General features: G+C 50.7%; 1 protein-coding gene across 2 annotated transcripts; it reads left to right on the top strand.

Moving 5' to 3' along the window:
• The first annotated feature begins 20137 nt into the window (after window positions 1-20137).
• MAPK7 (mitogen-activated protein kinase 7) lies at window positions 20138-25495 on the top strand. Of its 2 annotated transcripts, XM_004433015.3 has the most exons (6): window positions 20138-21017; window positions 21678-21843; window positions 22484-23562; window positions 23672-24321; window positions 24727-24860; window positions 25006-25495. In XM_004433015.3, exons 1-6 carry the CDS (start codon window positions 20786-20788, stop codon window positions 25157-25159), a joined length of 2415 nt encoding a protein of 804 aa, XP_004433072.1. In that variant the 5' UTR covers window positions 20138-20785; the 3' UTR covers window positions 25160-25495. The 2 variants fall into 2 exon arrangements, with proteins under 2 accessions (XP_004433072.1, XP_014644949.1); XM_014789463.2 differs by lacking the exons at window positions 20138-21017; window positions 21678-21843 and adding an exon at window positions 21847-22386.
• The last annotated feature ends 31 nt before the right edge of the window (window positions 25496-25526 follow it).

Consider the following 25526-nt stretch of genomic DNA (forward strand, 5'->3'; position numbering starts at 1 on the left):
TTTCAGAGAGCCACTTTACCAGCCCACCACTGGGGGTAGGAGATGGGTCTAGAGAAGTCACCAGGCCCCGATAACTGACAGCCTCAGAGTGGCTGGAAGGTTTTGAGCTGAGGGTTTAGGTGAAGTGACTTGGGTTTTAACAGAATCTCTCTGGCCACCATGTGGGGAAGAGACCGTGGGAGCCAGGGGGGAAAGCTGGGAGGCCAGTGGGGAGGTGGGTGTGGCCATCCAGACAGGGCTGCCAGATTTAGCAAATGAAAATACAGGGTGCATGCAATATTTGGGACCTCCATAACTAAAGAATGATTCGCTGTTCATCTGAAATTCAAATTTAACTGGGCATCCTGTATTTTACATGGCAGCTCTACCCATAGGTGCCAGGCGAGAGAAGGTGGGGGTCCACACCTGCCCCCAGAAGGCTCGCCACCCAGGAGTGGCCCGCCCAGTTCCTGGGAGGGAGCCTCCCCCATGGCCACTCCCTCCTCCTGGGGTGTTCCGAGCAGGACCTTACCATTCCCTCCCAGCCGACACCCCAGCCGCCCCTGGACCTGCATACACCCCTCAGCCATTTCCTCTGGCCTTTTCCAGCAGGTCTGAGAGGAAACTGGGTAGGGGGCAGGTCACAGACGGGTGAGAGCGATGCTCCCACGGGAAACCAGACAAGCCGGAGTTGCTGCCACACCCTGGACTCGGCCTCAGGCCTCAGAGAAGCTGGTCCCTTCACCGACTGCCACCTCCTCCATCTCCCTCCCGTTCTTCACCAGCGGGCATTGCAGCCTGGGTAATGGACTTTGTTCCATGGGATGGGGAAGTTACCACAGAGACACGATCTGATCTGTTTTTCGAAAGCTCACTCTGGCTGCTATGCAGGGAAGAGGTTACAGGAGCCAGAGGATGCCAAGAGGACAGCGGGAGGTGACTGCAATGGTGCTGGTGAGACAGGACAGTGGCTGGGACCAGGCAGTCAGCAGTAAAAATGGTGCTTCTCCTACCCTGTCTCCCCTGGTCACTCTGCTCCAGCTATAGCTTCCTCACACATGCCAGGCACACTCATGCCTCAGGGCCTTTGCACCTGCTGTTCGCTCTGCCCTGAATGCTTTTCCCTCTCATCTCCGCAGGGCTCATGCCCTCTCCTCCCTCGAATCCTTGCTCCAGTGTCACCACCTCTGTCTGGCTATCCCTGACCATTCTATTGAACATTATAACCATCTCGCCATCAGCACTTCCCACTTCCGTGGTGCTTATCACCTTCTAAGTCACTGTGTAATTGAGTCGATTTATTTTGTTACTCTCTCCCAGCCATACTCTGAGCTCCTCTAGGGCAGGGATTTGCGTCTGTTTCGCTCACTGCCAAATCTCCAGCACCTGGAACAGTGCCCGGCGCGTAGTAGGCACTCAGCCTCGTTGGGTGAGTGGCTGAAGCTCTGGAGGTGTGGATTGGAGTGGTCCATCAGAGGGGAGGGAGAGCGCGAGGGAGGGGTCACGGGTGACTCCCGGGCTCCTGGCTGGCCTGGGCGCCCGGCCTGGACGGAGGTGCCGTTTGCTGAGACGGGGGCCCGGGGGTGGGGAGTTGATGAGCGCGGTATTGGTCACGGGAATTGGAGGACTTGTGGGTGTCCTTGGGGAGATGACTGAGGGGCACCGGGTGCTGGATCTGGAGCTCAGGGGAGAGGGCTGGGGTGGAGCAGGGTTGAGAGTGGTCAGTGCTGAGCTCAGGGAGGGGCAGAGTGAGGAGAGGACAGGGCCCCGGCCGACATTCTAGAGAAGGGCGGCAGAGTGGAGGAGGGGGACCAGGGGAGGCGTGCGGCTATGGGGCTGACCTCCCTGAGGACATTCACTCGTGTCAGTTTCTCTAGAAGGCCTGGGGTCTTTCCGAGGACAGAGGAGATTCGACCCTCCATCCCACACCCAGGGCTCCAGCACGTTCTGGGACGGGCGGTGTCAGCTTCGGTGTCTACCAGCTCCCAGGGTCTCTCAGGACCACAGGGGACTGCAGCGCCAACAGTGGAACTCTGGGCACCGTGACAGACGTGACCGCTCTCCGCACCCCCGCCCAGTCCATGGTCTGCCTGGCTGTGCCAAGGAGTGCAAGCAGGAGCGAGGAGGGGGTGCTGAGAAACCACAGATGGCCCCAGGCTGGAGGCATCTGGCCATGAGCTCAGCCCACCCACCCAGGCTCTGGAAGCCAGGGACAGCGAGTCCCCTGCAGGCTTCCTGCTCTCCCCCCACCAAACCGCACTCCTCACTGTCAGCCCTGGCCTTCCCGCAGGGGCGCTGCCATGCAAATGCCGTGGCTTGCCCCCCCCAAGCCCAACACCACCACCACCACCACCACCCCCCGCCTGTCCTGTGCCCTGGGGGCAGATGTGCCTGCATCAAGCCGCACTGCCTGGTTGCTGGGCCCCAGGCAGCAGCCCCCTTTGCCCCCTCCCGGTTCCCCGCGTCTGGGCACCCGGCAGGCCTGTGCCTCTCTGGGTGAGGCATCGCCCGCCCTGGTGTCCGCGTGTCGGCCACTGTCAGGCAGATATTGGTCTTCTATTTCCCTCGTGCTCTGGGGGGACGGAGGCAGCTTGTCCTGGCTGCTCTGTGTGCTGGTGTAGAAACAGGCCAAGGAGGAGCACTGGAGGCAGGAAGGTGTGTGTGTGTGTGTGTGTGTTTGCATGTGTGTGCAAGTCCCCATGTGTGTTCCCGGAGTGTGTGTCCCAATAGTTCGTGTCCCTGTGTGTGTGTTGTTCCCGTGTCCTTGCAGATGCCCCTGTGTGTGCGCCTATGCAAACCTCTGCGCATGCTTGTGCAAATCTCAGTGTGTGTGAACGTAAATGTGTACGTAGGAGTGTTGTCTGTGTGTGCGGAGCAGTGTCCCTATATCTTGTGTCCCTGAGTGGGTGTGAGCACGTCCTGTTTCTGAGTGTGCACACGTGAACACTGGGGTGACCACCGGCGTGCACGTGTGTCGTGGTGTGACATGTGGCCTGTTGGGCCTGGCAGTGCTGGGTGGAGACTGAGGCGGGGCAGGAGCTACGGGCCAGCACCTCCCACCTCCCCCCACTGGACCCTCCTGTTTGTCATCTGGAGACACTGGGCTCTGGGCCCAGCGAAGCCTCGGTGCCCGCCACCTTTTGGAAAGAGCACGAGAGCCCCCGGGGCTGGGACAGATGAGGAGGATGGTTGCACTGGGGAGACCGTGGGCCCTGAGTGGAGAATCCAGCCCCCGCCCAGGCTGCCAGCCTTCAGGGCCCCCTAGAAGAGGCTATCTTGGGCGCCTCCCACCTGCCCTCTTGACCAGTAGATCTGGTTTTGTCCCTTTTACCTGTGAGCTGCCTACTCAATATCTGTTCCCCACCTCTTCCTAACAAACCCTGGCTTGGCGGGCAGCAACGTGCCCATCCGAGCCTCCCTTGCCATGGGAGGTGGCCTTGTGACAGTTCTAAGGAGATGTAAGTGCATGTCTGCTGGGGGCTACCAGGAAGGTGTTTGCTCTTGTGATGATAGGGGAGAGATGTAGTACCATGTCCTTCTCCCTCCTTTATCCTGTTTGGAGTATGATTGTGATGGCTGGAGTACAGCAGCCATCTTGCAGCCATGAGTTAAGAGGGGCAAAATGTCATGAGGATGATGGCAAATTGGTGAGATAGAGCCTTAGTCCCTGACAAGCATTATTGGGCAGCTAAACCAAGGTCCTTTGGATTTCTTATGATGAAAGAAAAATAAACCTTCGTATGTTTAAATCCTGGTTGGTGGGTTTTTGTTACTTGCAGCCTGATGCAATCTTAACTGATCATTCCAGGTTGAGGGCTGGGAGAATGGGCTGTTTAGCTTACCCTGCCCCCTCTCCAGCCATGGGCCTCTCCCTCCAGACTGCTCAGAGTCCTGCCGACCCCCAGCCCCTGCCATTTGTGTGGTTACCAGCAGGATCCATGTTCAAATCAGGCTTGGACCCAGTTAGAATTTAGACCAACTCCCCATTTCCAGTCTTGGGGAGACAGACTCCTTCCTGCATGACAGGGGAATCAATCACTATCCTCCTTTCACAGAAGAGGAGACTGAGGTTCAGAGAAGGCTGAGGTTTGCCTAAGGTCACCAGCTGAGGGGATTACAACTCAGTCCTTCCCTATGCGGTGAGTTCTAAGGGCTCATGGAGGGAGTTCTTGTTCCCAAACTCCCCTCTCCAACCTGTCCCACCGGTGCCTGAAGTGCCCCTGTTGCAGGTTCATCAGTTAAACTGGCCCCCTTCTCAGGAGGGGACACTCCGTCTGTGATGTCCACAGGCCACCCTGTCCCGTAGGTGGCACCAGGAGCAGGATCAGGAGGCCTGGCTGAGCAAAGTGGGGAGGGAGAAAGGGGAGGGGGCCCTGCAGACTGACAACAGCCTGCCCTCGAGAGAGTGGGCCGGGGAGCAGCTTCCGTTGGCCTCTGCAGATGTGGGTGTGAGCTGTGGTCTGGCCACGCGGGCTTTTCCCCGGGATGCCCCAGCCGCTCACCGGGTGACTGAACCGGATTGCTCATGGCCGCTGGTGTTAGTCAGAGAGTGTGTCTGTGTGTGAAGAACAGGACTGGGTACAGGGGGTCCTGGGGGCAGAGGCAGCCCATCCCCCACACTCTGGCCTCGGTCCCTCCCTCTCCCTCCCCGCTGAGCCCATCATCTCAGCTGTAAACCGTGACAGCGATACCCTCTGGAAGGAGAAGATGAAGGTGGAAATGGTTACACACCAAGATGCTACTCAGACGCCTCAGGTCTGGGGGAGTCCCCTGAGCAGTGACTGCTCGTCCTCTGAGGGGCCAGGCCTGTGCAGGTGCTTTCCCGGTTATCATTTCTCGAGTCCACACAAAAACCCAGCCGGGGCGGTCTGAACGTCTCCACTTTACAGACGAGGACACTGAGGGCAGGGCTGTCCAGTCCCGGCTCCCTCCATGCCTTGGGGTCCTGCATGGTCGGGCCTCTGCCTACCTCTCTGGCCCCTTCCCTCCTCCATTCTCCTGGCCCCTTAGCCTGGCTGGCACATGCTGGTTCGATGTCCGTCCCTGACTCCCCCAGCTGAGCGAGGGGCCTCTCCCAGCTCCCCTGTGCCTGAGCATACCCACCTTGGCCCCTGTCACAGGGACAGCAGCTGCCCGGGTGAGGACTGTCTCCCCTGTGAGGGGTGGGCCGGGACTGCGTGCTCACGGTTATGACCCCGCACACAGCACAGACAATAAAGAACGCCTTGGCCACGGTGTGGCAGAGCAGGATTCAAACGCAGGCTGTTTCTGGTCCCAAAGTGTGTCTTCTTAAAACTGTGGAGCTCTGGGACTGGGGGGAGGCAGGAACATCAGGATAGTGGCTCTCCAGGATGGAGACCCCCCTGTGTTCCTCAGACCTTAACTACACCTCCTCTGGTGGCAGAGGGGTGTGGACAGGTAGGACTGCTACTTCTACGGGCCCAGCATCCACCCCACCTTTGTTAAAGCCCAGGTTTCCTTTGGGAAAATGGCCCTCAGCCGCTCACGGTCTGAGGAGTTTGGCTGATGCTGCAGTCCTCTCCTCCGTCCGGAGGCGGACAGGTGACTGAGGTCTGGCCAATCGGCACCCTCCCTCCTCTGCTGAGGCTGCCCGGTGAGGCCACCCTGAACCTCTGCTGAGACTATTGACAAAGGGGGGGCCCCACTGCCACAATGGGGGCCCCCGAGGTTGTCTGAAGGAGTCTGACACTGGGAGCACCCTGACGCTTCCAAACGATGAGGGTTAATGTCCTGCAGCTCAGGAGGGCCTCTGGGTGGATCAGCGATGGGGTCACCATGCGATAGGACGTGACTAAACACCCACCACAGAGCTCCTCACCCACCCCAGCCTGTTCCTCTTCTGGGGTCCCCATCTAGATGCCATCTCCGCTGTCTACCCAGAAACTCTGACACCTGCACTTACCCCCTCCACATACTTCCTTCAAGGACCCATGCTCTGTGTTCTTGCTGCCACCCCCTAGTCCAGACCCCCATCAGGGCTGTCACCCAGACTGTCACAATAGTCTCCTCCTTGCCTCCAGTCTCTCTCCCTCTGGACACCTTCCGTGCTGTTTGCCAGAAATATCTTACAGGAAGGCAATTCTGAAGGGCATTTTCCTACTCAAAAATATTCAGAGGCTCCCAGTAGCCTAAACCAGGAATTGTAAACTCAAATGCCCACAGCGGCCAGGCAGGAGACACGAGCCAGGAGACTTGAATATTTGTAAATAATACATGTGGTAGTCTTCATTTTCTGAGACACATGTCCTCTCAGCCTCTTTTGTTTTCCTGCTTTCAATAATATGTAGAAAACAGTGGGTACAAGTACAATGATAAATGGCATCTGACACTCAGACTGTGCTGGGGAGGCATTAGGGAGTGGTGGGGACTGTGGTGAACTGGAGAGCTCCTGGCCTTCCAATGGCGGGGCTATTGCTCAGTTACAGTCCATTATTGCTATGTGGAAATGCAGGTCTGATGTTGACAGATCTTCCGATTTTCTGAAAACAAACAAACCAACCCCCAGAAATCAGGATTTTTTAATGAGATATCTCCCCATTTTTAACATAGGCAAATAACTCCAAGCTTTTAAAAAGCACTGTGTGAGTCATTCCCCTGCACAGCTGGTGGGAGTCTAAACAGGTACAATCTCTAAGGACAGAAATGTGATATTAACTGTTAAAATTACAAGTGCCATCTTCTTTAACTTGGCACTCCCACTTCTGGGGATTTATCCTGCAGATATAATTGCAGGGTGCAAGATGGTGTGTTCAAGATAATTCATTACAGCATTGTTTGCAATAGCAAAAAATGTGAACTAATCTAACTATCCACCCGGAGGGTGCTGGTTAAATAGATGACATCTGTAACGGGATACCACATAGCTGTAAAAAAGAATGAGGTGGTTTCTTAGATACGACATCAAAAGCACAAGTGACAAAAGACAGCATAGATAAATTGGAATTCATCACAACTAAAAACTTTTAAAACTTTTAAATTTTAAGAACTTCTGTGCTTCAAATGATACCATCAAGAAAGTGAAAAGACAATCCACAGAATGGGAATAAATGTTTTTTGTTTTTTTTTTTTTAAATGAAGCTGCTGTTGGCCTTTATTTGCTGTTTGTACAAATTGTTTTTCCTTCTTTTTTTTTTTTGAGGGAGATTGGCCCTGTGCTAACATCTGTTGCCAATCTTCCTCTTTTTTTTTTTCCTCCCCAAAGCCCCAGTACATAGTTGTGTATCATAGTTGTAGAGTTGTAGTTCTTCTACGTGGGACGCCGCCTCAGCATGGCTTGATGAGCGGTGAGTAGGTCCACACCCAGGATCCGAACCAGGGAACCCCGGGCGGCAGAAGCAGAGCACATGACGTTAACCAGTACGCCACTCAGCCGACCCCAGAATAAATATTGTAGATCTTGTATCAGATAAGGGATTTATATCCAGAATATATAAAGAGCTCTTACAACTCCATGATAAGAGGCAAATGACATAATTAAAAATGGGCAAAGGACTTGAAGAGACCTTTCTCCAAAGAAGACAGATGGCCAACAGCTCATGAAGAGAGGCTCTGCACCATTAGTTATCAGGGAACGCAAATCAAAGCCACAACGACACACCACCTCACACTCACTAGGATGGCTGTAATTCACAACAAAAAAGGAAATAAGTGTTGGTGATGATGTGGAGAAATTAGAACCCTCAACTATTGCTGTTCAGATTGTAAAATGGTGCAGCCACTGAGGAAAACAGGCAGTTCCTCAAAATGTTAAACACAGGGGCCGGCCTGGTGGCGCAGCGGTTAAGTGCACGCGCTCTGCTTTGGCGGCCCGGGGTTTGCAGGTTCGGATCCTGGGTGTGGATCAACGCACCGCTTGTCAAGCCATGCTGTCACGGGTCCCATATAAAGTAGAGGAAGATGGCACGGATGTTAGCCCAGGGCCAGTCTTCCTCAGCAAAAACGAGGAGGATTGGCATGGATGTTAGCTCAGGGCGGATCTTCCTCACACACACACACAAAAAAAAGTTAAACGTAAAAGTTTACCATATGACCCAGCAATCCCACTCCTAGGTTTATACCCAAGAGAAATGAAAACATGTCCACATGAAAACTTGTACGTGAGTGTTCACAGCATCATTATTCATAATTGCCAAAAAGTGGAAATAACCCAAATATCCATCAACTGATGAACGCATAAACAAAATTTGGTATATCCAAACAATGTAATATATTTGGGCTTAAAAAAGGAATGAAGTCCTGACACGTGCTGCAAAGATGAACCTTGAAATCATTATGCTGAATGAAGGAAGTCAGACACAAAAGGTCACACAGCACAAGATTCCATTTCTATGGAGTGTCTAGAGACAGAAGGTAGATTAGCGGTTCCGGGGGCTGGGGGAAAGGAGGAGTGACTGCTAACGGGTTTCTTTTTGGGGTGATGAAAATGTTCTAAAATTAGGTAGTCGTGATGGTTGCACAACTCTGTGAACATACTAAAAAACACTGAATTGTACACTATAACAATTTGATAGTATGTGAATTAGAACTCAAAAAAGCTGTTATAAAAAATGAATAAGGGACCTCTCTGGTTATTGATACTTAATGATCTTCAGGAGAAGTGCATGAAATATGCCGCCTTGTGTATATTAAAGGGGAGGTGGATAAAAATGTGTATTTGTATTTGCTTGTGTTGAATTTGTATTGCTTGTTTCTTACTTCCAGTAAGAAACTATAGTGTTCACTGCAGCGTTATTCACAATAGCCAAGTCTTGGAAACAACCTAAGTGCCCATCAATGGATGAATGGAGAAAGATGTGGTGTATATATACAATGGAATACTACTCAGCCATACAAAAGATGAAATCTTGCCATTTGCAACAATATGGATGGACCTTGAAGGTATTATGCTACGTGAAATAAGTCAGATAGAGAAAGACAAATGTCACGATCTCACTTACATGTGGAAGGTAAACAAACACATAGATGTGGAGAACAGATTGGTGGTTACCAGAGGGGAACGGGGGTGGGAGGGCAAAAGGGGTAAATGGGCACGTGCGTACGGTGATGGATGGCAACTAGACTTTTGGTGGTGAAGATGATGTAGTCTATACAGAAACCAAAATATAATGATGTACACCTGAAGTTTATGTATTATAAACCAATGTTACTTCAATAAAAAAGGAAGAAAGCAAAGCAGGCACCTGGGGGTAGGACTAAGATTTTTCACTTGAACCTTTTTATATTGAGTTTTGAACCAAGTGAAACTTTTTTTTTAAAAAGAAGTGGTCAGTTGTGTCTTATGCAGCAGAGCTCAGTAGGGCAAGGACTGAAGAATGTCCATTGGATTTCACTATAGTTAGAAAATCAATAATTTTTCCAGGACAGAGTCAGGGCCTAGTGAGGGGAGAGGCAATGCAGCTCACAGTGGATTGAAAAGTAAGTGAGAATCAGGGCGTTTTTGCCAGAGATTGTTGAATAGTCTGTAACTTATACACCCAGCCTCACTGAAATATTTATAGAGAAGTACTTAAAGGACACATAGTCTATGAGTCTCTTCTGATGCTTCACGTTTTATTCCTGGATTAGACCATCACACGGCTGTCCACTCGGTCCCCTGAAAAGCTGTGTTTATGTGTCCTGCTTTTGTATGCCCCCCACTTATACTGAGGGACACCATAGGCCTTATACTGGACGTACTTCAGAGATAGGGAAGATTGTCTGCAGTATCACCTAAAGAAAGGTCATCAAAGAAATATTTTCAGACCTTAGTGACAGAAAATGTCCACATAGTCCACATGAATATGATTTCTTTATTAATGTTTGATGCAAATAATGTAACAGATAATTCGGCCTTTTGCTAAGCTGTCAGGAAAACCTGAAACAAATTTATAGTTCAGCCTTAACTCAGGAGGCCCATATGATCTTTATTTGTCTAAATACTAGATATCTATTTATCCTGGGGCTGACCTAATATTCCTAAGTATATTTTTCTTTATGTTGAGTTTTAAAAAATGCAGTACTATCTACTTTTCTATCTTAATGTATGAATTCCAACAAACTTCTTAAAATTCAGTGCAAAAAAAAAAAAGGTATTGAAAAGAGTCAACAAAAAGAAACTGTCACCACTAGAAAAGAGAAGGGCTTCTGTGGGGCTGGTAAGTTTTTAATCTGAATTCAATACACTGGTGTGTTATGTTTGTGAAGACTGATTGGGCTACACACTTATGAGGAACTTTCTGTATGTACGTTTTAGTAAAAAGTAAAAAACAGAATCACAACAGTGGGGAATATAAACAAAATTTTAAAAAGTGTGTAGGCTTAACAAAATTCATTTCTGGTCTGGTTCTGAAGCCGGGTATCTGAGGCGTACTGTAGATATTAAACCAATTTACTGTTTTTCCTGTTTAACTTGAGGGGTGACTCAGGGGTCTGGAGGATTTGGGAGCCCGTTTTGCAGGAGAAAGAGAATGCCTTTGGAGAGGTTGTGATCACCGGATGGCCGACCACCAGACTGATGGCCGGCCCTCAGCAGCTGTTGAAGCCCAGAAGTCAGATTGCCCAGAGGCTTATCTGGAGTGACCCCTTTGTTTCCCTGAAGCCCCTCCTGCCAAGCCCCTTAGCTCTATAAAACCCCTGTTTTCTGCTCTAGGGGAGGTGGATTTGAGCGAACTCAGACCCCCGCCTACTTGCTTTGGCCAATTCGAATAAACTTTTCTCATCTCCAAGCACCGATGTCTCAGTGTTTGGCTTGCTGGGCATCCAGCACACAAATTTGAGATTAAGAGGTTCGGTATCAGTTCCACTCTTCGGCCACCAGTTTGCCACGTAAGGGATAAACCCTCCATCTGGCACTCAGACTAACTATCGCGTACCATCTAGCGGTCATTATCTGGCAAAGGAGACCCCGCAGAGCCCGCGTTCCTGCTTCTCAGCCTCATTACCTTCGCCTCCCTGTTTCCCCAGCTCGAGGGCCCTTCTCTGCTCACTTGGTGGAAACAGCCATCTTTGGAGTCCGGACTCCAAACCCTTCTTCCTCACAGCCCCACCTCGAGCTCCCTGCTGCAAACCTGTCCTCCATTGTTACCGCCCAACGTGGGGCCTTCTGCTCGCCACAATACATGCCAACAGTCAAAAGGTAAGGTGGTAGGAGAAAAAGGACTTTGTTATTACAGCTTGCTAGCAAGAGGGAAGATGGCTGACTCATGTCCAAAAGAACCATCTTAAGGGGGCATGAAATCTTACAGCAGTTATATAGGTCATTGGGTTATAGGGGAGGGGGCTAGGAATGTTGACCTTCTGGTGTTACAGACCAGGAGTGCCACACCAGATCTTTCAGTTTTCACTGATGATGGCTATCAGCATAGACTCTCTGTTCGGGGGTCATCACATTCCTAAGGATCTCAAAAGAACCAAGTTATCATCTTATTGCAGCTGGGAGGTACATACACAAGCAGGGATCATAAAATCTACAGAGCAGTTAGATCTCCTGGAGGGTGCATATCCAGCTGGGTTAGGTTGTCAGAGGTCATTCGAAGTTACAATAGGGCTTCTTTTCTACAACATGGCTTCCCTCATGTCAACCTTGTCTTGAGCCGGTATCAATTCCCCCCCTTTGCTGTTTAGCCCCTCAATCTTGAAGGATGTCCTGTTGTTCCATCTTATTGAACCAGTATCTTAGTAAGATGGTGATGCAGGTGGGTTCCCAAAGTTAGGCCTACATTATGGAAGCAAATAACCAGGTAATTAATAAGAGAAAAAGAAAAACAAAGTTAATGGGGAGCAAATTATAAACCAGTTTCTGAGTCCAGGGGGCAGCCAGTCAAAAAGATTTCTAGATGTCAGAGTCAAAGCATCTTTTGCAGTTTGAAATGTCTCTGAAGATGTCTTCAGGTATTCAGGTACCTTCCTGAGTGGCTTACACAGTAACAGACATGAATCTCTCTTAAGTTTATATCAAGTCCACCAGCTTCAGTTTGTAAGGCTTCAGGAAAAAGGGCAGGTTCAGTTTTCAGTGATTCCAAATGAAAATGATGGAAAAAAAATTGAAAACATTAGTTTGGAGATCTGTAGCCAAATATTTCAAGAGACTAGAAGAATTCAGGATCCAGTCCAGTTAACAGATATAAAACAGAAACCTCACAGACAATTATCAGAACTAGAACTTAATATCCATGAATGTGTACTATAGTTTCTATTGAAACATATATTTTTCTCTCTAAAATCACGCTTATTTTATCAAAGATAGCCAAATTAAAACTAACTGGTTTGCAAAATAAAATAAACGGCACAATTATTTACATAAGTACAGCAAGAACAGCCATTGATCATATAGGCTCTTTTAAATCTGCTTTGCTGGAACTCTTGATAAAGAATCTCAGATTGAACTTTAAAGGCCTCTTGAGGCCAGGAAAGCCAAGCCAAGGACTTTGTCATCAGCCTTTGCCTGCAATACCTACAGATTTGGGTGAATTTCTCTCTTCTCGAGGTCCCCCAAAATATTTCGAGGTTCCTTGCACCTGCCAGATAAGTGACATTCCTTACTTATCCAGTAGATGCTGCTTGGAACACTGAACATAAGGCACCAGGCCAATACTTCCATGTGGCTTTATTCCGTAAAGTCCAATCTTTGTCTCTCAGAAGCTGTCTTGTCACATTCCATCAAAGCTTTGGTAATATAACCAATGTTTCCAATTGTGTCCTGTTATAAGGAGAACAGATTCTTATTGAACTTATGCAAATATCTTTATTGCCATGAAAACAATACTCGCTTACTAAGAGTTTCCAAATCCTGGAGGGATCAGGTAGGGAGAAAAGATAAATGTTTCCATTCTGCTTACCAAGGTATAATTTACCAAATTGCTATAAGTCACAGCTATCTCAGGAGAAAAGAGAAAAAGTTTTCCTTAAACCTGGGAAAACAAAACATTAAAAAAATAAGCAATATTTCAAACAAAAGCCATAAAAAAATTATAATCACGCCCATCAGTTCATTTAGTCCAGAGTAATTGATTCTTGATCTTAATCTTGTTAGCAGTTTCAGGAAGTCCGCAGTTTCTCTGTCAGAGTTCTGTTATTTCTTACCCAGTTCAGTTTTTTTTTTTTTTTTTTGGTGAGGAGGACCAGCCTTGAGCTAACATCCAATGCCAATCCTCCTCTTTTTTGCTGAGGAAGACTGGCCCTGGGCTAAGATCCATGCCCATCTTCCTCTACTTTATGTGGGACGCCGCCACAGCATGGCTTAACAAGTGGTGCGTCGGCGTCGGTGCTCTCCCGGCATCAGAACCAGCGAACCCCGGGCCGCCGCAGCGGAGCGCGCGCACCTAACCGCTTGCGCCACCAGGCCAGCACCCCCAGTTCAGTTTTATAATCTGAAAGTTTATCAGAAACCTGTATTCTAGAGTAAGCGCCAAAGTCCTTTCTATGAATTTTTCTGAAGATGAAACATATTTTGCAAAAGCATCAAACAATAACTGTCTGTAAACAACAAGACCCCAAAATGGCAAGTGACAAAGAAATTTGGTTAATTTTGTGACATACAATACTTTAAAATAATAACCAGAACCAGACTGATAACCAGGACAGATCAGAATTCCTGTAGTGTTATACAGTTTCAAAGCACCCATATCAATAACATTCACCCACACAATATCACCTAAGAAGGTTTATCATCAGTTATTTGACAATGCTTCCCACGTAATTTAACATACCGAATAAGCCTAATAAGTTTAGTACCTTCCTCCTTATAGAAAGAGAGCAAATTTCTTTGAGAAGTTCCAGGGGCCCTTTGAAAATTCTCAAAGAAAAAAAGTCCAAAGAAAGACTTTATTTAAGATATGTATTTTGGAGAGCTTGTCAAAAAAATATCAAAAGGTTTTAAAACACTTGATCAAATAGGAAATAATGCTCACTGCAAAACAACGCTCAGTTATCCATTTAAACAGTTAAGGGCAAACAGAGAGTTAAAATAGTCAAAAAAAAAAAAAAAGCAAAAAAGAAACCTTAATAGAGAGACCTCAGTCCTTTGAACACAGGAAATTATTTTAACAGTTTTTCTGTCTTTTAGGTAGACTTACTCAAAGGTAAAGAAAAACCTTTTATAGCCTCTTTATCAAGTTCAAGAAAATTATCCTTTTAAGAGAAGACGACCAAATTTTAATTTTGTATCAGCTTACTTCTGATATTAAAACTCATTTACTTGGGCTGGCCCCGGGGCTTAGCGGTTAAGTGCGCGCGCTCCGCTGCTGGCGGCCTGAGTTTGGTCCCGGACGCGCACCGAAGCACCGCTTCTCGTGTCCCACATACAGCAACTAGAAGGAGGTGCAGCTATGACATACAACTATCTACTGGGGCTTTGGGGGAATAAATAAATAAATAAAATTATTAAAAAAAAACTCATTTACTTAATTGGATTTACTTTAATCTCAGCCAACTTGACCATGCATAAAACTTTTTCCAGAATTCCTCTTCCACAAACGTTCTATAACTTTCTTTTTACATTCAGAATTTGTCCCGTGCCTTCCTTTCTTCCGTTCTAGTACTTTGGGAAAAATTTTTCTTTCTTAACCAACCAAAAAAAATATTTCCATTCTTTGCATCTTCTTTACTATACACATCTTACTTTCTTTGTATATAGAGCTGTTTTCCTTATTAATTTTTAGTAACTTTAATCACATATATTAGAATTTTGTTTTAACCCTTATAGACTTTTACTTCTAAGTAAAAACTAAGTAAGCAGTTATAAACTTTCTTTTACATCAGCATTCTGTGGCTTGGCAAATTGATTGCAAATTGATTGCTTTGCAAATTATTGGCAAACACTTTTCATAATTTCTGGAAACATGTTACTTTATAGTACAATCTTTTAATAAAACACAAGACATATTTACTAATAGACCCAAAACACCTTTTAGTTTTCTGTAATAAACCCAAAGTAAATAAACTTAGATATGTTTAGCAATAATGTTTCAGTATTTTATCTTATTTGAAAATGACCCAGACACTCAATGAACTTTTATCAAAAACTCTCAAGTTTTAAGCTACTAAAAGGAATTTTGGAAGCTGTTTTTCCCAAGTATACAGACCACAAAACATAACTGTTGTACCCCCAAACTCTTATTTTTATCTATCTAAATCATATGTTTCCAACAATTGTCAATCAAACCAACAAACTTAAACCAGCTTTAATTTACCAAAGATTAATTTATATCATGTTCACTTGAAAGACACTTGGGTTAACTGCATTTAGAAATAATTTTTGTAAGCGCTTACTTCAAGTTAATTGAATAGAGCTCTTAATTTTGATCATACCATCCAGAGGTAAAATATCACACATAGGTAATACACATATAGACACATACACAGAGACTGCGCAGTTATTACTGCCATGAATCAGGTAAGAGGCTCCCCAATTACGAATCCAAATTTTTGTTTTAAGCCTTTTTACTAATATTTGTGGAGAAGACACTCGAGATTCTAGATTTTTGGCCAGGCATGCTCCTGTGGCCATTTTTGGCCTTTTTACTTTTTTTTCTTTCTTTCTTCAGTCTTAGAAATTGGTGGTGAGGGCTGGCCCCGTGGCGTAGCAGTTAAGTGTGTGCGCTCTGCTGCTGGCGGCCCGGGTTCGGATCCCAGGTGCGCACTGACGCACTGCTTGTCAGGTCATGCTGTGGTGGCGTCCCATATAAAGTGGAGGAAGATAGGCACAGATGTTAGCCCAGGGCCAGTCTTCCTCAGCAAAAAAAAAAAAAAGCGAGAAGGATTGGTGGATGTTTGCTCAGGGCTGATCTTCCCCACAAAATAAATAAATGAAAAATAAATAAGTGGATATAATTAAAAAAAAAAAAAGAAATTGTAAAGAGCTTGATAACACTTCCCAGAGAGGCGAGGCAATAAGCCTTTTTGAGATAAAGGAACTGGGTGGACTCTGAACTGCCTCTAGAGCTGCTTTTCCAGTCTCACAAGGATTTTTTAAGGACAATTGCTCTTAATTTCTCAGAAATTGGGTTGTAACTGAAAAGACATTATAGGTTGATCTACCTGTCCAACTACATCATAAAGGCACAGAGAAGCCACTCAAGTTGTCCCCAAGATGGAGTTTCTGGGGGATATCTGCCTCGTCAGTTTTTAATATCCCATTATCTACAAGCATTTATGGCTTAACTATGGACATAAGGCATCCCCAAAAGAGAGTGCAAAAGGAGTAGCCCTCACAAGATCCAGAAAGTTCACTCCCAAAAAACAGCCCAAGAAAGCAAAGGCCTTCGCTGCACAGGCGGTAGTGCACCAACAAACAACAAAGATTGAGACAACAAAGGTCCCTGATGGACTGGGACCCCTCATGAGCAAAGAGGTCACAAAGCCAAGTTCTCAAGACATAGAACAAAACAAAAAGAGGAACAAAATCTCATCTTATATGCACATTAACAGCTTTAGCTATGCTTTGGGTCTCTTGGAGCCAGACTAATACCTGGGGGGAGGTGCCACGGGGTTGGGGACTGTGTGTGCTTTACAGAGTGCTTCGTCATTGCACGGACATTTTCTTGAAGTTGGTGGGGGACCTGCGTCATCTACCCCATTCCATGACCAACTTATCCTTCCACGGGAGACTTCTGGAGGGGGCGAGCACCCTAATGGCTCTTAACTGCTGGGCCCGCACCCACCAACATTGTGGCTCTTTTGGCTTCCAAGACGCCCTGTTAGCAACAGCTTCCACCGTATGGGCGTACTCCACAGGCAGGCCCTGCGGCAGAGCTACTGCCGGCCACCCAGAAAGCAGGCTTGTGGAGCTGCCTGCATCTTGCTCTAAGGGTTTTCCTTTATGACAAATGACACAAAAAACAGAAACAAGGGAAAACAGTGACCGTCTCTGGGAGGAGAAGGATCAATAAACCAATGAATATTCAGTAGCTCCTACTGCTTACTTGTAGCTGAAAGTCTCCCAATTCAGGAGAATGCAGTCTAAGGCGTTTCAGGTGGGGATCGAATTAGGGTCTCCCATTGTTTGAGAATTTAGACACGACTGGTCAAAAGTATATTTATGTGGGGCCGGCCCTGTGGCTTAGTGGTTAAGTGCGTACGCTCCGCTACTGGCAGCCTGGGTTGGGATCCCAGGCGGAGCACCAACACTTCGCTTCTCCAGCCATGCTAAGGCCGTGTCCCACATACAGCAACTAGAAGGATGTGCAACTGACATACAACTATCTACTGGGGCTTTGGGGGGAAAAAGGGAAAAAAAAAAGGAGGAGGATTGGCAATAGATGTTAGCTTAGGGCCAGTCTTCCTCAGCAAAAAGAGGAGGATTGGCATGGATGTTAGCTCAGGGCTGATCTTCCTTAAAAAAAAACAAAAAGTATATTTATGCTGCAGCTAGAATCAGATTGCGAAAATTTAAATCATCCCTAAAATCAAGACCCTTAAATGAAGGCCCAGCCAAGGCCTTCTTCAAATAGCCAATGTAATTCCCCTGAGGCTGATGGCAGTTTGGTAGGACTCAGCCACAAACGGGAGCGCAATCCGCATTTCTGTCAGACTATCTCTGACCGCAAAATGAGGTGCACCCTATTTTCGTCCAACTGTATTTTGGGATCCCCCCGCAACCTGACAGTTATCAAGCCAAGCCCTCAGGACACAAAACAAGCTTGGCAAGATTCTGCTGTTCACTGTAAACATTTACACCTTTTGGAAACTTTTGGTCAAAAGGTGCAGTCCTTGACTCTTTAAAGATTAAAGATTTTTCCTTGTTCCTTGGTTTGGAGGCTCAAATAGAGCCCAAAGTGGCCACTGTAATTTTAAACTATCCCGGGTCATCTTGCCAGCTTTTTGCAGTTATCTCCCTTTTAGGGGGGGCTTTTATCAAGGTGGCCGCAACAAACAAGGTCTGATAGTGAGCTAGTGGGAGCAGCTCCCCCAAGAATAATCAAGGGTTGGCTCTTTCCCTTATGTGTCCCTGCACCCACCAAGTTCAGGTGATTTAAGCCCCGGATGAGCTGCTGCTGTCGAGTGCCTCACCACGAACAATGAAGGCCCAGTAAGACACGTTCTTCAGGAGGCGTCCCTATGAGGCCGTTGCACGTCATGGGCAGACAGCCTGACACCTCGGTAAAGTCCCCAGTCACCTGGGAACGTGCTGAAGGACCAGAGAGAACAGTGCCTCTTTTCTTCAGAGTCAGAAGACTCTCATAAGATTAGTCTAAAAGGCAGTTTGTTGCAGTCACCGAGAAAATCAGTCCCCAAGCAGCCAATTTCAACAAATAACACAGTCAAAGGTAGACAAACATGAACAGATACAGAAATCCAATCTCTGGGACCCTACCCCAGAGTTCGGGACTGTAACCCGATCCTTTTGAGTGCCTCAGTGGCTGTAACCTTTATATTGTCTCCCACAATCCTAGCCTTGGGTTTTAACCCAGCAGCCAGATCTCACCAGTACGGCCTCTAACCCACAATCCTGACAAGATATTAGATGATTTTAGGCACAGGCGCATTTAAACAAAGTCACTCACCCAAATCCAAAAGACGTCTGATCCTGGAGCTCTTTACAGACATAGACAGACACAGACATAGACACCAATGAAACCAGTTCCTAGATTCTGGGTGAAGTCCTATTCCTCTTCCCACTCTGGTAGGGCACCCTATTAACCAGATGGTCCTCCTTCTCAAAGAGGAGACCCCAGATGGAGGAGAAGGAAAGTTCTCAGTGGTGGACCCCCAAGGTGACTTACCCTACTCCAGATGAGAGCCTGTTGACCCACCAGATGTAGCCATTTCTCTTCCTACCACATCAGCGTTAGGAGGCAGCCGGCGTCGGCACCGGAGAGCAGGTAGGGCAGATCCCTGAGACAAAGAGAGCCTCGGCAGCCCCTAGGGACTTACCTGACAAGCTGCCCATCCGAGGTCGGCTGGCCACGAGCAGGACCTAACGTCCCATCTGGGTCGCCAAATTGTTACCGCCCAGCGTGGGGCCTTCTGCTCGCCGCAAGACATGCCGGTAGTCAAGAGGCAAGGTGGTAGGAGAAAAAGGACTTTTTTATTACAGCTTGCTAGCAAGGCTAGCAAGAGGGAAGATGGCCGACTCATGTCCAAAAGAACCATCTTAAGGGGGCATGAAATCTTACAGCAGTTATATAGGCCATTGGGTTACAGGGGAGGGGGCTAGGAATGTTGACCTTCTGGTGTTACAGACCAGGAGTGCCACATGAGATCTTTCAGTTTTCACTGATGATGGCTATCAGCATAGATTCTCTGTTCGGGGGTTATCACATTCCTAAGGAACTCAAAAGAACAAAGTTATCATCTTATTGCAGCTGGGAGGTACATGCACAAGCAGGGGTCGTAAAAATCTACAGAGCAGTTAGATCTCCTGGAGGGTGCAGATCCAGCTGGGTTAGTTTGTCAGAGGTCACTCGAAGTTATAGCAGAGTTTTTCTTTTCTACAATATGGCTTCCCTTATGTCAACCTTATCTTGAGCCGGTATCACTTCCACTGCCCACCATGTCCCCTCTGCCTCCCGGGCACTGAGCCCTGCAGCCACGGTGCTCGATCAATATTTGCTACATGAATGAATGAACCACGGGGCTCCGGAGCAGGTGAGGGCACCCGGCTTCCTGTGCGGGCTCTGCTGACCCGAGGGGCCTGGGCCCGCTGTCCCTTCTGTTCCCCCGCAGCCCACCCCGCGGGGGCCGTGTGACAGCGACATCGTGCGGAGACGACACGCCAGAAGCTGTGCGGGGAGGACTCGCCACCGGAAGTCAGTGGCAGCTTCAGACCGGACGCTCTAGAATCCCGGAGGACCGGGATCTCTGTGGTGGGACGTGATGGATCACCCTCTACTTGGGATGATGCATTCTCCGAGCCGGGCTCCCTGGCCGATCAGGAAAATGGGGGAAGGGACACAATCCCCTGGGCGATGGGGACTGACAAGGGAGGAGGGGCCTAAAGAAGGGGGATTTCGTGAGCCGGCCGCCAGGTAACAGTCCCAAGCGTCTCAACTCCTCCGAGCTCCGGTAACCAGCTACGACGAGCTGGTTGTAGGAGGAGATGGAGCCGATAGATGGGGATGCGCGTGCGCGCGCACGTACGGCGGCGTTGCCTTCCGTTCACGCGGCGCCCGGGGCTGCCAGCGCGCATGCGTCAAAGGGGCGGCGCAGGGCTGGGAGCGCAGCCCTGCGAAGCGCGGAGCGCCCTTTGGGCGGCTCCCGCTGGCGAGCGGGACAGCGGCGCGCGCGCGCGGGGAGGGGCGTGGCTTCCTCTGCCGGCAGGCTTGGATTGGACGCAGCAAGTAGAAGGGGTGGGAACCTCGTCAGAGGCCGCCCAGCGATTGGCCAGAGGCTGGACAGAGCGTGGTCTTGGGAGGCGGGGCGGGGCACCGGCGGTGCAGAGCAAGACGCCGAGGTGGTGGCGGTGGCCTTGAATAAGTGAGCGAGCGGCTCTTGGAGTCCCTCTCCAGTGGGGCGGGAGGCCGGGGAGCCCCAGGAGCCCCGGAGAGCACCGAGGAGGCGTCAAGGGGAGGCGCCTTTCGGTGAGTGCGGCCGAGAGAAGCAAGCGCCCCGCCCCTCCCTCTCTTCCTGGACCGCGCCTCGCGGCGCCTCCCCACGCCGACCCTGCGTTCCGCCCGGAGCTGAGCTCGGGCGCCGGGTGCCGCGGTGGGGCGTCTCATACGGGCCAGCCGCTCTCTTTCGCCCCCTCCCCGGCTCCCGTTGGCTCAGGGAACTCGGAAATCTCCTGGTCCTGCTCCCCAGCCTCACCGAGGGGAAACGGAGGCCCGGGGGGGGGTGGGCCCCTCCTCTCCCGCGTCTCCACACAGACGCCATGGCCGAGCCCCTGAAGGAGGAAGACGGCGAGGACGGCTCCGGGGAGCCCCCCGGGCCGGTAAAGGCGGAGCCCGCCACCACCGCTGCCTCGGTAGCGGCCAAGAACTTGGCCCTGCTCAAAGCCCGCTCCTTCGACGTGACCTTTGACGTGGGCGACGAGTATGAGATCATCGAGACCATCGGCAACGGCGCCTACGGGGTGGTGTCCTCTGCGCGCCGCCGCCTCACCGGTGAGCTCCCGCCGGGCGCCGCCCACCGATGGGAGCCCGGGCCCGCGAGGGGGAGAAGCCTGCCCCGGACAGCAAGGAGAGCGGGGTGTAGATCCTGGTCCGAGTCAGCAGAGCCGGTCCGGTGCCGTCCGGGGGCCAGGCTCTGGTGGGCATAGGCTCTGGAGCTCTGGAATGGTGGTGTTGCCAGCCCGTCAGCCTACTTCCTCAGCAGATGACGATCCCGGTTAGACCAGGATGGACATCTCGTCCTTGGTTTCCAAAAGGGAAATGCGTTCTGGAGCCGGAGACGGGCGAGGGCTTGCTGGTGGGAAGGGTGAGGCCTGAGATGGAGAGGGAGTGGGCAGGTAGGAGGAGCACGGGCATTAACACCTAGACTGCTGCTGACTAGCTGTGCAGCCCCCAACAGGTTACTGAGCCAAGGTGTCCTTATCTCTAACTCTGAGCTGTTAGTACCTGCCTCGGGGAAGAGATGTGAGAGAAAGTCTGATGATTTATGTAAAGTGCTTAGCACAAGGCTTGGCACGTAGTAGATGCTCAGTATAGGGTAGCTGTTGTTATTTGCATCCTAGAAGGGGTTATTTGCATACTGAAAGGGGCCTTGTGCCACGCTGCACCTACCCCAACATACTAGATGGTATCTGCCTTTTCCCTACTCCCCAGGCCAGCAGGTGGCCATTAAGAAGATCCCTAATGCTTTTGACGTGGTGACCAATGCCAAGCGGACCCTCAGGGAGCTGAAGATTCTCAAACACTTCAAGCACGACAACATCATTGCCATCAAGGACATCCTGAGGCCCACCGTGCCCTATGGGGAGTTCAAGTCTGTGTAAGGAGCAAGGATGGGCGAGGGAGGCAAAACTGGGTCCTTTTCTGAAGGCTGGGCCATATTGCTGAAGTTCTGGAAGGGCAGCTGAACCTGATATGCGGCAGGCTGGGAAAATTCCCACAGTTCCAGGACCAGTGCACTCTTAGGGCTTTGCCAGGGACAACTGTGATTCCTCAAGAAGAGTACAGACAATTTTATAGAATCTCAGTATATAGGATAGTAAACGTGGGACATTCGTACTATAGCTGCACCCTCCTACTCCCATAGCAGATTCACTAATCAATCACAGAACACTTTCCTGCACAAAACGGACAAGCCGTCACTGTTTTCATCATAGTCTTTCAAGCAGGCACTACCAAACAGTGGAGATGACCCCCAAACTAAACCTATTGGCCAGCCCTGGTTTAATCCAACCCCGTCTTTTCTCTGATGGGGAAACTAGGTCTGGAGAGAAAAGCGATTTAACTTCACTTAAGCTCGTGGAAAAGTTGTAGAGATTCTAGAATCTTCATACCATGCCATTGGGCCTTACAGAGTCCAAGGGTAAGGCCATTACATGTTTGAAGCCGGGAGGGTGTGGTGAGGATGGGGCTGGAGTGTGGGTGAGACATCCCATGCCTGTCTCCCCTGCCCCTTCCAGCTATGTGGTCTTGGACCTGATGGAGAGTGACCTGCACCAGATCATCCACTCCTCGCAGCCGCTCACGCTGGAGCACGTACGCTACTTCCTGTACCAGCTGCTGCGGGGCCTCAAGTACATGCACTCAGCTCAGGTCATCCACCGCGACCTCAAGCCCTCCAACCTGTTGGTGAATGAGAACTGCGAGCTCAAGATCGGTGACTTTGGCATGGCCCGCGGCCTGTGCACCTCGCCTGCTGAGCACCAGTACTTCATGACTGAGTATGTGGCTACGCGCTGGTACCGTGCCCCTGAGCTCATGCTTTCACTGCACGAGTACACGCAGGCTATTGACCTGTGGTCTGTGGGCTGCATCTTCGGTGAAATGCTGGCCCGACGCCAGCTCTTCCCAGGCAAAAACTACGTGCACCAGCTGCAGCTGATCATGATGGTGCTGGGTACCCCCTCGCCGGCTGTGATTCAGGCTGTGGGGGCTGAGAGGGTGCGGGCCTATATCCAGAGCCTGCCGCCACGCCAGCCCGTGCCCTGGGAGACAGTGTATCCAGGGGCTGACCGCCAGGCCCTCTCACTGCTGGGGCGCATGCTGCGTTTCGAGCCCAGTGCCCGCATCTCCGCAGCTGCTGCCCTTCGCCACCCCTTCCTGGCCAAGTATCATGACCCTGATGATGAGCCTGACTGTGCCCCACCCTTTGACTTTGCCTTTGACCGTGAAGCCCTCACCCGGGAGCGCATTAAGGAGGCCATCGTGGCTGAGATTGAGGACTTCCATGCGAGGCGTGAGGGCATCCGCCAGCAGATCCGCTTCCAGCCTTCCCTGCCACCTGTGGCCAGTGAACCTGGCTGCCCCGACGTTGAGATGCCCAGTCCGTGGGCTCCCAGTGGAGACTGTGCCATGGAGTCACCTCCACCAGCCCCACCACCATGCTCTGGTCTTGCACCTGACACCATTGATCTGACCCTGCAGCCACCTCCGCCAGCCAGTGAACCAGCCCCTCCAAAGAGGGAAGGTGCCATCTCAGACAACACCAAGGCGGCCCTCAAAGCTGCCCTGCTGAAGTCCTTGCGGAGCCGGCTCAGAGGTGCTTTGTGGAGGCCGTGGCTTGCCGGGGGGTGGCGTGGCGGAGGAGGGACTCCCGACTTGGACAGGGCCACAGGCTCTTACCTTCCCCCTGCCCACCTTCCCTGCAGATGGCCCTAGTGCCCCCCTGGAAGCTCCTGAGCCTCGGAAGCCAGTGACGGCCCAGGAGCGCCAGCGGGAGCGGGAGGAGAAGCGACGGCGGCGGCAGGAGCGTGCCAAGGAGCGGGAGAAGCGGCGGCAGGAGCGGGAGCGCAAGGAGCGCGGAGCCGGGGCCTCTGGGGGCCCCTCCACTGACCCCCTGGCTGGGCTGGTGCTCAGTGACAATGACCGCAGCCTGCTGGAGCGCTGGACTCGCATGGCCCGGCCCCCAGCCCCCACCCCGGCACCAGCCCAAGCCCTGGTAACAACAGCCCCCCCAGCCCAGCCCACCAGTCCTCCTGCTGGCCCCCCACCACCACCTGCAGGCTCCACCCCTGCTCCTACACCACAGCCTGCCTGCCCACCCTCTGGCCCTGTTCCCCACCCTGCTGGCCCTCCCGGGCCCATCCCTGGCCCTGCTCTTCAGACCACCACTTCCTCTAGCCTCCTGGCCCCACAGTCGCTTGTGCCACCCACTGGGCTGCCTGGCCCCAGCACTCTGGGTGTTCTGCCTTATTTCCCATCTGGCCCACCCCCTCCAGACCCTGGGGGAGCCCCTCAGCCCTCCACCTCAGAGTCACCCGATGTCAACCTGGTCACCCAGCAGCTGTCCAAGTCGCAGGTGAGGAGAGGCCCAGGCCATGGGCACACCTGGATCCGGGCCCAGGGAAAATGGGTTTGGGAAGTCCTTGCTGTTTGTTGGGGACAAGGGGACGGGAGAGTTTTGGTGTGTCCTTGTTTCATGAAAACAGAGCGAGAGATGGGGCTTTATCTCTGTGAACTCGTCCCCTTGCTCATAGAGAGGCATAATGTTGATGAGCAGGTAGTCGGGAGACAAATAGAAGCTTCCTGGGAAGTGCCTGGCCTGGAGATGGGCCCTGGTCAGCACTCAGTGATTGTCGAGGCTGGTGCTGTCACCCATGGGTGTCCAGACACAGTCACGGGCAGCATCAGGACAGGGGTGCCCTGCAGACCTTGGCCTGCTCTTGATGGTGCCTGCGTTGTAACCTGCCATCATCCCCTGCAGGTGGAGGACCCCTTGCCCCCCGTGTTTTCGGGCACTCCAAAGGGCAGTGGGGCTGGCTATGGTGTTGGCTTTGATCTGGAGGAATTCCTAAACCAGTCTTTCGACATGGGCGTGGCTGACGGACCACAAGATGGGTAAGATGGCTGGACCAAGCTTCTAGAATGAGGCTGTGGGTAGGGGTTCCTGGTGCAGGGGGAGCTTGCCTGTGGGATGGGCAAGGAGCCCCTAGGCTGATAGTTCTTCTCCCCTCCACTCTCCCCGCTTCCCTTTCCCCTGCAGCCAGGCGGACTCGGCCTCGCTCTCAGCCTCCCTGCTTGCTGACTGGCTCGAGGGCCACGGCATGAACCCTGCCGACATTGAGTCCCTGCAGCGTGAAATCCAGATGGACTCCCCGATGCTGCTGGCTGACCTGCCTGAACTCCAGGAGCCCTGAGGCCCATAGCCTATGCCTTGCTGCCAGGGGCAGACCCAGCTCCAAGGCCCACAGGAACATTCTCGAGGGCTGGAGCCTTGGGCCTGGCAGGGGAAGCTCGGCTTGGATTATTCTGCAGGTTCATCTCAGACCCACCCTGCAGCCTTAAGCAGCCACCTGAGCCACCACCGAGCCATCAGGAAACCCCTACTCCCCGAGCGATCTTTTTCAGTATTGTATTTTTATTATTATTATTATATTATTATTATTATTATTATTATTACTACTACTACTACTACTACTACAGGATGTTTTTGCCATCGAAATGAGGCTTATGAAATATAAGGTTCCCTTGAGCGCCTAACTCCAGGTGTTTCTTTGGAGTTGA

The sequence above is a fragment of the Ceratotherium simum genome, chromosome 16 (assembly GCF_057802395.1).
Source record: "Ceratotherium simum simum isolate JZ-2026a chromosome 16, ASM5780239v1, whole genome shotgun sequence".
NCBI classification, from domain to species: Eukaryota; Metazoa; Chordata; class Mammalia; order Perissodactyla; family Rhinocerotidae; genus Ceratotherium; species Ceratotherium simum.